The sequence below is a fragment of the Bufo gargarizans genome, chromosome 5 (genome assembly GCF_014858855.1).
Source record: "Bufo gargarizans isolate SCDJY-AF-19 chromosome 5, ASM1485885v1, whole genome shotgun sequence".
Classification (NCBI taxonomy): Eukaryota; Metazoa; Chordata; class Amphibia; order Anura; family Bufonidae; genus Bufo; species Bufo gargarizans.
Genome location: NC_058084.1, coordinates 20810034 through 20824503, shown reverse-complemented (window position 1 = coordinate 20824503; position 14470 = coordinate 20810034). Strand labels below are relative to the sequence as shown.

The 14470-nt window shown below is 48.2% G+C and overlaps 1 protein-coding gene across 1 annotated transcript in view; it reads left to right on the top strand.

The window, feature by feature from the left end:
• Nucleotides 1-10519: 10519 nt before the first annotated feature.
• The window catches only part of LOC122937801 (cytochrome P450 2C29-like), a 35006-nt gene continuing 31055 nt past the window's right edge, over nucleotides 10520-14470 (top strand). The window contains exons 1-2 of the mRNA XM_044292851.1: nucleotides 10520-10677; nucleotides 12620-12801. Coding sequence (XP_044148786.1) covers nucleotides 12625-12801 — 177 coding nt within the window. The 5' untranslated portion in view covers nucleotides 10520-10677; nucleotides 12620-12624. The remainder of the gene's footprint in view (nucleotides 10678-12619; nucleotides 12802-14470) is intronic.

Below are 14470 nucleotides of genomic sequence, written 5' to 3'. Positions count from 1 at the left end.
TTTGGTAAATACTGTATTGCTGATTATGATACTGTGGTCACTCCTGCTACTCCCTCTACTGCCACTACTACTAACGCTACATATCTTCACATCTCCTGCCTTGTCTGTGAGGATCGACATCCACACTGTACTGCTGCTGTTCCCCCAAAAATTGAGAATTTTTGGACACTTGTTTAGAATAAGCCACTGCCTCTTCCGATACTACCATGTGTATTTAAACACCAGGCATCTGTCCCCAATAGGGGACAATTTTTGGAACGTTTTTTTTTTTTTAAGGCACAGTTTTTGAAACATTTTTTAATTTTAAAAAGCATGAAAAATCAGACGGCGAAGTGTATCTTTAAACAGGCTGTTTGTTAACACCATCAACCATGTGTTTACCCATAGTTATACATGTCAATGTCACTCTGACATTACTATTGCTATCTTTGGTTATAGATTTTGAAAAGAGGAGTTAGGGAAACAAATTTGAAAACAAAAATAAAAAATAAAGAGAAAAATATGAGTCCCAGGAGACCTCAGGATGTCACATACCAATTTTCAGGCCAATTGGAGCTTTCCATTCAGGTCGAATTGATTCAGACCCAAATCAAATTTTCTTAACTCAAAACTAATTTCAAGAAATTAGTTCACCTCCCCAATTTTGTTTCCTTGTGGTATAAGTGTAAGGATATATGTGTGCCTTGACCACAGGATCCAATGTGACCTCATACCTAAAGGGCACATGACGAATAGTCAGAATACCTCATAAAGTTTGTCCCATGTCCATGCGCCTTCCTAAAGCAAGTGAAAATTTATCATTATCTCATTATGATGCAGCAATTGACCAGTCAGTTCTTGAAGTTGATGCCCTGGAAGGCAGAAAAATAGGCAAGAGTTTCACCCTTGTGAGCACCCAAGAATGTTTGTCTGATCCATGAAGGCCCCACCTCCCATCTTAATGGACAAATAGGGACATTATCCTCCACATTGTAGGTTCAAGCACAAGTAAATGTGGTTCAGTCATCAGTGTGTGTATAGAGAGTGCCTAGAGAACTATTCGGATGCAGGATAAGTAGTGCACAGGGTTGGCATTGCAGTGGAGATCTGAAGGAGGTCTGTGGAGAGGAGATGGGTCTTGCCAGATGAAAATCAGCACCTCTGAGAACCGTATCGAGTGGCTATGGACTACTCCCAGTGCCTTGATCCTAATCCGGACTTCAGTCTGCCAAGGACAGAGCTCCGTGAACAGAAAAGGCCCTATGAATGCTGCAAGTGGTTTTGGACCACTTCCAGTATGTATACTTTCTGTACTAGTGGAAGCTGAGTCCTCCTTGCCTGTAAGTGTGACAAGAGACCATGATAGTTCCAAGCCCACAGTGGCCCTACACCACCTCAGAGCTACTATGAGTAGAGTTGAGCGAACACCTGGATGTTCGGCTTCGAGAAGTTCGGCCGAACTTCCCGGAAATGTTCGGGTTCGGGATCCGAACTCAACCCGAACCCCATTGAAGTCAATGGGGACCCGAACTTTTCGGCACTAAAAAGGCTGTAAAATAGCCCAGGAAAGGGCTAGAGGGCTGCAAAAGGCAGCAAAATGTAGGTAAATCCCCTGAAAACAAATGTGGATAGGGAAATTAATAAAAATAAAAATAAAATAAATTAAAATTAACCAATATCAATTGGAGAGAGGTCTCATGGCAGAGAATCAGGCTTCATGTCACCCACCACTGGAACAGGCCACTGTCAGATATTTAGGCCCCGGCACCCAGACAAAGGAGAGAGGTCCCATAGCAGAGAATCAGGCTTCATGTCATAGCAGAGAATCAGGCTTCACGTCACCCCCCACTGGAACAGGCCATTGTCAGATATTTAGGCCCCGGCACCCAGACAGAGGAGACAGGTCCCATAGCAGAGAATCAGGCTTCATGTCATAGCAGAGAATCAGGCTTCACGTCACCCACCACTGAAACAGGCCATTGTCAGATATTTAGGCCCCGGTGCCCCGACAGAGGAGAGAGGTCTCATAGCAGAGATTCAGGCTTCATGTCATAGCAGAGAATCAGGCTTCATGTCACCCAACACTGGAACAGGCCACTGTCAGATATTTTTAGGCCCCGGCACCCAGACAGAGGAGAGAGGTCCCATAGCAGAGATTCAGGCTTCATGTCATAGCAGAGAATCATGCTTCATGTCACCCAACACTGGAACAGGCCACTGTCAGATATTTTTAGGCCCCGGCACCCAGACAGAGGAGAGAGGTCCCATAGCAGAGATTCAGGCTTCATGTCATAGCAGAGAATTAGGCTTCACGTCACCCACCACTTGGAACAGGCCATTGTCAGATATTTAGGCCCCGGCACACAGACAGAGGAGAGAAGTCCCATAGCAGAGAATTAGGCTTCATGTCATAGCAGAGAATCAGGCTTCATGTCATAGCAGTGAATCAGGCTTCACGTCACCCACCACTGGAACAGGCCATTGTCAGATATTTAGGCCCCGGCACCCAGACAGAGGAGAGAGGTCCAATAGCAGAGAATCAGGCTTTATGTCATGGCAGAGAATCAGGCTTCATGTCATAACAGAGAATCAGGCTTCACGTCACCCACCACTGGAACAGGCCATTGTCAGATATTTAGGCCCCGGCACCCAGACAGAGGAGAGAGGTCCCATAGCAGAGAATCAGGCTTCATGTCATAGCAGAGAATCAGGCTTCATGTCATAGCAGAGAATCAGGCTTCACGTCACCCACCACTGGAACAGGCCATTGTCAGATATTTAGGCCCCGGCACCCAGACAGAGGAGAGAGGTCCCATAGCAGAGAATTAGGCTTCATGTCATAGCAGAGAATCAGGCTTCATGTCATAGCAGAGAATCAGGCTTCACGTCACCCAACACTGGAACAGGCCATTGTCAGATATTTAGGCCCAGGCACCCAGACAGAGGAGAGAGGTCCCATAGCAGAGATTCAGGCTTCATGTCATAGCAGAGAATCATGCTTCATGTCACCCAACACTGGAACAGGCCACTCTCAGATATTTTTAGGCCCCGGCACCCAGACAGAGGAGAGAGGTCCCATAGCAAAGATTCAGGCTTCATGTCATAGCAGAGAATCAGGCTTCACGTCACCCCCCACTGGAACAGGCCATTGTCAGATATTTAGGCCCCGGCACCCAGACAGAGGAGACAGGTCCCATAGCAGAGAATCAGGCTTCATGTCATAGCAGAGAAGCAGACTTCATGTCATAGCAGAGAATCAGGCTTCACGTCACCCACCATTGAAACAGGCCATTGTCAGATATTTAGGCCCCGGCACCCCGACAGAGGAGAGAGGTCTCATAGCAGAGATTCAGGATTCATGTCATAGCAGAGAATCAGGCTTCATGTCACCCACCACTGGAACAGGCCATTGTCAGATATTTAGGCCCCGGCACCCAGACAGAGGAGAGAGGTCCCATAGCAGAGAATCAGGCTTCATGTCATAGCAGAGAAGCAGACTTCATGTCATAGCAGAGAATCAGGCTTCACGTCACCCACCACTGGAACAGGCCATTGTCAGATATTTAGGCCCCGGCACCCAGACAGAGGAGAGAGGTCCCATAGCAGAGAATCAGGCTTCATGTCATAGCAGAGAATCAAGCTTCATGTCATAGCAGAGAATCAGGCTTCATGTCACCCAACACTGGAACAGGCCACTGTCAGATATTTTTAGGCCCCGGCACCCAGACAGAGGAGAGAGGTCCCATAGCAGAGATTCAGGCTTCATGTCATAGCAGAGAATCAGGCTTCATGTCATAGCAAAGAATCAGGCTTCACGTCACCCACCACTGGAACAGGCCATTGTCAGATATTTAGGCCCCGGCACCCAGAGAGAGGAGAGAGGTCCCATAGCAGAGAATCAGGCTTCATGTCATAGCAGAGAATCAGGCTTCATGTTATAGCAGAGAATCAGGCTTCACGTCACCCACCACTGGAACAGGCCACTGTCAGATATTTAGGCCCCGGCACCCAGACAGAGGAGAGAGGTCCCATAGCAGAGATTCAGGCTTCATGTCATAGCAGAGAATCAGGCTTCATGTCACCCAACACTGGAACAGGCCACTGTCAGATATTTTTAGGCCCCGGCACCCAGACAGAGGAGAGAGGTCCCATAGCAGAGATTCAGGCTTCATGTCATAGCAGATAATCATGCTTCATGTCACCCAACACTGGAACAGGCCACTGTCAGATATTTTTAGGCCCCGGCACCCAGACAGAGGAGAGAGGTCACATAGCAGAGATTCAGGCTTCATGTCATAGCAGAGAATCAGGCTTCATGTCACCCAACACTGGAACAGGCCACTGTCAGATATTTTTAGGCCCCGGCACCCAGACAGAGGAGAGAGGTCCCATAGCAGAGATTCAGGCTTCATGTCATAGCAGATAATCATGCTTCATGTCACCCAACACTGGAACAGGCCACTGTCAGATATTTTTAGGCCCCGGCACCCAGACAGAGGAGAGAGGTCCCATAGCAGAGATTCAGGCTTCATGTCATAGCAGAGAATCATGCTTTATGTCACCCAACACTGGAACAGGCCACTGTCAGATATTTTTAGGCCCCGGCACCCAGACAGAGGAGAGAGGTCCCATAGCAGAAAATAAGGCTTCATGTCATAGCAGAGAATCAAGCTTCACGTCACCCACCACTGGAACAGGCCATTGTCAGATATTACGGCCCCGACACCCAGACAGAGGAGAGAGGTCCCATAGCAGAGAAACAGGCTTTATGTCATGGCAGAGAATCAGGCTTCATGTCATAGCAGAGAATCAGGCTTCACATCACCCACCACTGGAACAGGCCATTGTTAGCTATTTAGGCCCCGGCACCCAGACAGAGGAGAGAGGTCCCATAGCAGAGATTCAGGCTTCATGTCATAGCAGAGAATCAGGTTTCATGTCACCCAACACTGAAACAGGCCACTCTCAGATATTTTTAGGCCCCGGCACCCAGACAGAGGAGAGAGGTTCCATAGCAGAGATTCAGGCTTCATGTCATAGCAGAGAATCAGGCTTCATGTCACCCAACACTGGAACAGGCCACTGTCAGATATTTTTAGGCCCTGGCACCCAGACAGAGGAGAGAGGTCCCATAGCAGAGAATCAGGCTTCATGTCATAGCAGAGAATCAGGCTTCATGTCATAGCAGAGAATCAGGCTACACGTCACCCACCACTGGAACAGGCCATTGTCAGATATTTAGGCCCCGGCACCCAGACAGAGGAGAGAGGTCCCATAGCAGAGAATCAGGCTTCATGTAATTGCAGAGAATCAGGCTTCACGTCACCCACCACTGGAACAGGCCATTGTCAGATATTTAAACGCCACCCAGACAGAGGAGAGATGTCCCATAGCAGAGATTCAGGCTTCATGTCATAGCAGAGAATCAGGCTTCATGTCACCCAACACTGGAACAGACCACTGTCAGATATTTTTAGGCCCCGGCACCCAGACAGAGGAGAGAGGTCCCATAGCAGAGATTCAGGCTTCATGTCATAGCAGAGAATCATGCTTCATGTCACCCAACACTGGAACAGGCCACTGTCAGATATTTTTAGGCCCCGGCACCCAGACAGAGGAGAGAGGTCCCATAGCAGAGATTCAGGCTTCATGTCAAAGCAGAGAATCATGCTTCATGTCACCCAACACTGGAACAGGCCACTGTCAGATATTTTTAGGCCCCGGCACCCAGACAGAGGAGAGGTTCATTCAACTTTGGGTAGCCTCGCAATATAATGGTAAAATGAAAATAAAAAGAGGATTGAATGAGGAAGTGCCCTGGAGTACAATAATATATGGTTAAGGGGAGGTAAATATAAATGTCTAATCTGCACAAGGGATGGACAGGTCCTGTGGGATCCATGCCTGGTTCATTTTTATGAACGTCAGCTTGTCCACATTGGCTGTAGACAGGCGGCTGCGTTTGTCTGTAATAACGACCCTGCCGTGCTGAATACACGTTCAGACAAAACGCTGGCCGCCGGGCAGGCCAGCACCTCCAAGGCATGAAAGGCTAGCTCTGGCCACGTGGACAATTTGGAGACCCAGAAGTTGAATGGGGCCGAACCATCAGTCAGTACGTGGAGGGGTGGGCACACGTACTGTTCCACCATGTTAGTGAAATGTTGCCTCCTGCTAACACGTTGCGTATCAGGTGGTGGTGCAGTTAGCTGTGGCGTGTTGACAAAACTTTTCCACATCTCTGCCATGCTAACCCTGCCCTCAGAGGAGCTGGCCGTGACACAGCTGCGTTGGCGACCTCTTGCTCCTCCTCTGCCTTCGCCTTGGGCTTCTACTTGTTCCCCTGTGACATTTGGGAATGCTCTCAAGTAGCGCGTCTACCAATGTGCGCTTGTACTCGCGCATCTTCCTATCACGCTCCAGTGCAGGAAGTAAGGTGGGCACATTGTCTTTGTACCGTGGATCCCGCAGGGTGGCAACCCAGTAGTCCGCACACGTTAAAATGTGGGCAACTCTGCTGTCGTTGCGCAGGCACTGCAGCATGTAGTCGCTCATGTGTGCCAGGCTGCCCAGAGGTAAGGTTAAGCTGTCCTCTGTGGGAGGCGTATCGTCATCGTCCTGCGTTTCCCCCCAGCCACGCACCAGTGATGGGCTCGAGCTGCGTTGGGTGCCACCCCGCTGTGAACATGCTTCATCCTCCTCCTCCTCCACCTCATCCTCGTCCTCCTCGTCCTCCAGTAGTGGGCCCTGGCTGGCCACATTTGTACCTGGCCTCTGCTGTTGCAAAAAACCTCCCTCTGAGTCACTTCGAAGAGACTGGCCTGAAAGTGCTAAAAATGACCCCTCTTCCTACTCCTCCTGGGCCACCTCCTCTTCCATCATCGCCCTAAGTGTTTTCTCAAGGAGACATAGAAGTGGTATTGTAATGCTGATAATGGCGTCATCGCCACTGGCCATGTTGGTGGAGTACTCTAAACAGCGCAGCAGGGCACACAGGTCTCGCATGGAGGCCCAGTCATTGGTGGTGAAGTGGTGCTGTTCCGCAGTGCGACTGACCCGTGCGTGCTGCAGCTGAAACTCCACTATGGCCTGCTGCTGCTCGCACAGTCTGTCCAGCATGTGCAAGGTGGAGTTCCACCTGGTGGGCACGTCGCATATGAGGCGGTGAGCGGGAAGGCCGAAGTTACGCTGTAGCGCAGACAGGCGAGCAGCGGCAGGATGTGACCGCCGGAGGCGCGAACAGACGGCCCGCACTTTATGCAGCCGCTCTGACATGTCGGGGTAGTTGTGAATGAACTTCTGCACCACCAAATTCAGCACATGCGCCAGGCAAGGGATGTGCGTCAAACCGGCTAGTCCCAGAGCTGCAACGAGATTTCGCCCATTATCGCACACCACCAGGGCTTGAGGCTCACCGGCAGCAACCACTCGTCGGTCTGTTGTTCTATACCCCGCCACAACTCCTGTGCGGTGTGGGGCCTGTCCCCCAAACATATGAGTTTCAGAATGGCCTGCTGACGTTTACCCCGGGCTGTGCTGAAGTTGGTGGTGAAGGTGTGTGGCTGACTGGATGAGCAGGTGGAAGAAGAGAAGGAGGAAGCCGAGTAGGAGGAGGAGGCAACAGGAGGCAAAGAATGTTTCCCTGCGATCCTTGGCGGCGGAAGGACGTGCGCAAAGCAGCTCTCCGCCTGGGGCCCAGCTGCCACTACATTTACCCAGTGTGCAGTTAGGGAGATATAGCGTCCCTGGCCGTGCTTACTTGTCCACGTATCTGTGGTTAGGTGGACCTTGCCACAGATGGCGTTGCGCAGTGAACACTTGATTTTATCGGATACTTGGTTGTGCAGGGAAGGCACGGCTCTCTTGGAGAAGTAGTGGCGGCTGGGAACAACATACTGTGGGACAGCAAGCGACATGAGCTGTTTGAAGCTGTCTGTGTCCACCAGCCTGAATGACAGCATTTCATAGGCCAGTAGTTTAGAAATGCTGGCATTCAGGGCCAGGGATCCAGGGTGGCTAGGTGGGAATTTACGCTTTCTCTCAAATGTTTGTGAGATGGAGAGCTGAACGCTGCTGTGTGACATGGTTGAGATGCTTGGTGACGGAGGTGGTGGTGTTGGTGGTACATCCTCTGTTTGCTGGGCGGCAGGTGCCAACGTTCCTCCAGAGGCGGAGGAAGAGGCCGAGGCGGCAGCAGCAGAAGAGGCCGAGGCGGCAGCAGCAGAAGAGGTAGCAGGGGGAGCCTGAGTGAGTTCCTTGTTTTTAAGGTGTTTACTCCACTGCAGTTCAGCAGGCTCAGACAGTTTCCCTGGTATGCATGGGGGTGATGTGACAGACTGATGGGCTTGGTTTTCAGGCGCCATCTGTGCGCTTTCTGCAGAAGACTGGGTGGGAGATAATGTGAACGTGCTGGATCCACTGTCGGCCACCCAATTGACTAATGCCTGTACCTGCTCAGGCCCTACCATCTTTAGAACGGCATTGGGCCCCACCAAATATCGCTGTAAATTCTGGCGGCTACTGGGGCCTGAGGTAGTTGGTACACTAGGACGTGTGGCTGTGGCAGAACGGCCACGTCCTCTCCCAGCACTAGAGGGTCCACTAACACCACCACGACCATGTCCGCGTCCGCGTCCCTTACTAGATGTTTTCCTCATTGTTACCGTTCACCACAATAAGAAAAAAATTATTTGGCCCAATGAATTGAATTCAAATTCAGGCCTTTTTTTACAGACACCTAACACTATCTGGCATCTATTTAGGTACCGTATTACACTAATACAGGCACAGCAGTAACCACAGATTTAGCTGAATATAAATTTGAGGCCTATTATTTAGGCGCTGGGTGACAGGTATACGTTTACGGACAGAATTAGACTTGGAATTGCACAGTAGCGTGTGAAGTTATTGAGAATGACCCTATCAGCACCTTTAATCTAATATACACTTTTATGGATAGATTTAAAGTTGGCCTCATACAGCAGAAACCACTGATTTAGGGAATTGCTAAGTTGGGAATTGTATTTCAACCCAGAACAAAAATATATCCTTTGCCAGACAGCAGACAGTATTACAATTGGCTGGCCACAGCTGAAACACCAGATTTAGGGTACTGCTATTTTGGCAATTGTATTTCTCTCCTCAATAAAATAGCAAGCCCCTGATGTAGGATATAGCAAAAAAAAAAAAACACACTATTGATGGTTAAAGGTATTTGGTGGCAGCTTGTGCTGGCGCACCACAAGACACAAAATGGCCGTCGATCACCCCAGAAAAAAGTGACAGAAAAACGCTCTGGGCAACCTAAAAACAGTGAGCAATTAAATAGCAGCAGTTGAATGATCCGCAGCTGTAGATCGATCACTTCATTAAGTGTTTTTGCTGAGTAAATCCCTGCCTAATCTCGCCCTAACAGCAGCAGCTGCAACCTCTCCCTACACTGATTAGAGCAGAGTGACGGGCGGCGCTATGTGACTCCAGCTTAAATAGAGGCTGGGTCACATGCTGCACTGGCCAATCACAGCCATGCCAATAGTAGGCATGGCTGTGACGGCCTCTTGGGGCAAGTAATATGACGCTTGTTGATTGGCTGCTTTGCAGCCTTTCAAAAAGCGCCAAGAAAGCGCCGAACACCGAACCCGAACCCAGACTTTTACGAAAATGTTCGGGTTCGGGTCCGTGTCACGGACACCCCAAAATTCGGTAAGAAACCCCAACTATACAGTTCGGGTTCGCTCATCCCTAATTATCAGCTATAACTTACTTTAGTTTTCTGCCATGGCCCGGAAACCTTCTGCCCCAACTCCTAGTTAAAAACTTGTACATGTGGTGTAAAAAGAAGAAAACTCACAGTTTGGCAACTTTTTGGCTTCTAACAGTCTCAAAAACATGAAGCGTACCACTTTGTTTAGACAAAAATAAGTGGACAGGCTATGATAAATGAGGCCCTTTATCGCCCTGAATCGTGCAGGACAAAGGCTTCTTCTGGAGATCCGGTGATGGGCTCGCAAAGCTAAGCTGAGGTTCCCGCCTAAGAGCAAGCCCGGTGACGTCACCGGCTCTAATTAGCGGGCTTTAGCGCTGCCCTAGCCTGGAAAATGGCTAGGGTAGCACTAAAGCCCGCCCATCAGTGCCAGTGACATCCCCAGGAACACTGCTAGGTGGAAGCCCTTGAAATGCCCCGATGCTCATATCAGAGGGCCTGCCTGGGTGAAAACGGGGATATGTCCGTGTTCAGCTCTGAACCTGGACAACCCCTTTAAGGGATAAGACTGCAAAGTCTAAGCGATCTTGATGTTAGGAACCGCTCTAGAGAACAAAGGGACGATAAATTATTTGTTATTCAAAGAGTTAATAAGTCTTCCATAAAGCTGATCTCATATACTTCTGCTGTTTGCGTGCCCTCAGTCTGTATACTTATAGTGCAGGTGATAATGGTGTGATGTTTGCTTTGTGTCTTACTGTTCCTCTACCTATGATGATAGTCACACTGGATGAGAGGAGGTGTTCCTTTATGTTGGCCATATCCTATAAGAACTGAGACCTGGAACACTTTTAGGGTGCAGTAATAAGCTCCTTGTCTTTTCAATGGATTTACAATAAACTGAAGATTCGTATTACTGTGGAGTGCCAGGCACCATATCTCTTTCTGCATATTTGGATCTGGATTCTGCCCCAGAGACCCAGACACAGAACACGGTGAGCTGATGAACCTTTTTGGTTTTACACATTTTTTATGTGTTGCAACAGTCAGGTGTTATGCCAGATCTCTAGAAGACTTCACCACAGCTGGACATCAAGGACCATCGATCTAGAAGAGGAGTGCACAGCCATTTTTGGGTCTGGTGCTCATATGATATCACAGCGTTCTTTTATTAAGGGCTTTTTTGCATCTGTCAATTACACAGGCCAATGAAAAGTGGATGAGGGAAGAATGATCGTATCACATGCAGCCGTTCCTCCCTCACTTAGCTCTATCGGCAGCAGATCCCTGATTACAGACAGATATGTGCTGCTGCTAACTGTACAGCTTTCACCCTGATCAAACATGCAAATCAGCCAGTAAACGAGCATTTACGTGTTTACTACCTGATTGTTGGAATGATTATACGGGTGGATTATTAGCGTCTGTATAAATGTTCGTTCCGCATAATTGGCCGAATATCATGACGACATCTCCTTCCTTCACTCCAGAGGACGGTGCTCACAAATTATTACTACCTCTTGTCCTCCAGGTATAGGTTATATCTGTGTGACTGGCGCCAGTAAGCACTTTGGGGGTTATTTATTAAGAGCAGCGAATTAGACGCCCTTCTTAATCCCCCTGCACTGGTAGCAGATGCGCCAAAGTTTTGTAGAGTTGTAGGCCTGCACATAACTTTGGCGCCACCAGCCATACGACATCTACGTCAGCGCCCTTGATGGCATAGTTAAAGACTATTTTCCACTCAAGTGATGAATGAGATGGGACGGCTGGTCCACCCTGTTCCCCGCCTACAGGGAAAAGTCTGAGATTTTGCCGCAAAACCCTTTTGCGCCAAAATCTGTAACAAAAATACGGTAAAAGTGGAGTTAAAACAACAATAAAAGACCTCTTTTCTCTGTAATTTAGTTTTTAATTTAATAGATTTGTTAGCATTTCTTTTTGTAGTTTTACTTGGGGAAAACTGCAAAACTTTTAAGAAAGTTAAGTGTTTTTCAGACAATAGCTCTGTATTCTTTATGCATTATCGAAAATACAAGCATTCCTTGGGCCTGGTGAAGAAAGATTGTTTCATTAATACTTGCCAAGTATGCGAGCGCTTCCACTCGGCTCATGACCTGATGTGTGCATTTACTACTATGCAAGAAAAGAAGAGCTCACATCCGGTCAAGACCTGCGCAGAAGAGCTTGCATCCTGTGCGAGTGCAGCGGGGACGGTGGCACTGTCAGAGCAAAGGACGGGTAAGTATTAACGAAACGATCTACGACAGGCCCGAGCAATGCTTGGATTTTTGATAATGCCCATAGAACCCAGTTAAAAAATAAAGAGCTATAGTTTGAAAAACAAAATTGACTTTCTTAAGGATCCCGCGTGTCCTGGCGACAGGACTATTTTTTCCGTCATGTATAACGGAACCAAACTGAACCGTAGACATGTATTAGGACGGAGCAAAACGGAATGCCTCTTAAAGGCTTCTGTTTTGAGTTCCGTCCTAAATTTCCATTATATTGTATTATTACTCTGTTATAATGGATCCTAGAACGGAATTCCCTAGCGCCAATGCTGACCCGTACTTACCTGTTCGCCGTCAACACTGCAGCATTGTAGCAGGGTAATAATTACAACTGCTCCGTCTCCGTTCACTTCAATGGAACGGCTCCGTCCTATTCATTTGAACAGGAAAGAGCCGTCCCATTCACGGGATGGCTGAGATCCAAGTGCGACAGCTAGAAGGTGAACAGTGAAGAGATGCCACGTTGCTCTATATCTCACCAGCACGGTGAGAAATGATTCCACTCTTATAATCCAGCACAATAGTCCTCCCGTCTTTGGTCAGTATAGGGTTAAACCTGGTTGGTCTACTTTGGTGAGATAATGGATTTCAGAGATCATTGAGCACAAAGATGGAATTACTGATGTATTCTTCTTAATCGCAGGAGCCATGGCGCTGTCCATCATCCTCGCAGTTCTTTTCATCCTCCTCATCGCTCACATCATTTACCAGTCATGGTCCCAACAGAATAAATACAAGTCACTGCCTCCTGGACCTACCCCAATTCCTGTGGTGGGGACCCCCCAGTACCTACGGTTGAGAGATGCCATCGCCAACTATAGCATGGTAAGTGTCCACAAGGAGACGTTGTGCGGATCATGCACGGTAATGCAGATACAATTTTCATTTGTGTCAAGATGACGATCCTATGCTGAAAATATTGTTGAAACCTTAACTCTATGGTAAACTTGTTCCAAAGAATCAAAAATGTCACAGGATAAAAAAAAAGGAGGATAATCCGCATAGCGCTGTCAATAAGCTGGAGAGTGCTGTAACACACAGCCAATCAGCAGGCTCATTGCTGGTGTAGAGCCTTCTGATTGGCCTTATTTGTCCCCAGAGGGATGCATGTGATTGATATCAGCCAATGGCATGCATGATGAAAGGCACATGCTGATTAGCAGGATCTTCCAGCCAGTCGTGTGGTGTGCTGGTGGCACAGCTGCAGGATAAGTGCAGACTCCATCAGGACTATGTCGGGCAGCCACTGTATCATGTATACTGCTGTTGATACACTGTGAGCGTAGAATATTTAACATGCCTTTTATTCGAGCTCAGTGACATTGGCAGGTTGTAGTGAATAGACAAGAATTTGGCACCAACCAAGCAGTGGGCAGAGTCCTACATACCGAGGTATATAAAAAACGAAGAGGGTCCATGATCAGATTGGGCCCCTAAAATGCAAACTGTGTGCAGAGACTGAACAAGCAGAGAACACTGGAGAGACAGCTACAGGGGACATATAGCATTCTAAATGAATATCTGAGCAGTTAATATATGAATAAACCAGGACCAGCAGAGCGTTAACCACTTTTTGTGGGACTAGGATTGAAATTTTGAAGCTAATCATCAATGTACCGTACATAGGGGGTAATCAAAATTCAGGTAAAGTATAGCCCGAATGCAGCTCAGTGCATGGTACGGACTACAGTCCCTATCAGCTGGTCAATAGCGCAGCATCTAGTCTGCAAAGAACAACCCATTTAGCGCTGGATTCCTTCCCCTGACCAGCCGGTAGTCTCTGTTTCGTCAGTCCTCAGTACTGCTGAGCGGCTCCTACGTGTTTCACCAGTCTTCCTGGCTCATCAGGAGGCTCTGTGTTGTGGAGCAGGGTGACATGCAAGAAGCGTCAATGGCCAGCTCCTCAATCTGATTGTGGTCCTTTTAAGTAGCAGTCCTCGTCCAGTCCTGAGGTTTGGTCTCCCCAGCGGACAATCAGAGAACAGATGTGAGGCCATTAGACTATAACTGGGGGAATACCAAAAGCTGCCATTAGAGCAGGTGCCTCGCATCGTTCACAGTATTCGGGATCAATTCACAAACTAGAATGATATAAGATTTGTAACTTGTGGACAGACACCTAAGATCTTAGCTGAGCTTCTATAGCTGATAACAGAGGGCTATACAGAGCCTACAGAAATCATCAGAGCACGTTCTGTGCAGACACTGAAAAAGCAGGGGATGCAGGGAGATTTCAGCTCTGAAGCCTATATGAAGACTATTGAAAAATCATGGTGGACACTAAGAGGAGTATGTCTGGAGTCTTCCTCTTCCATGCTTCAACTTCTTTGGGTGTGAGTGCTTACCTCCCAACTTTTAAAAAGCCCACAGAGGAACATAATTCAGCTGGGCACGTAATGAACTGTGGCAACTTTTTGTTTACACTAACTTCCCCTAATATCTATCTATACATGCCCCAATCCTGCCCAGTCAACTTTGTGCCCCCACACAGTAG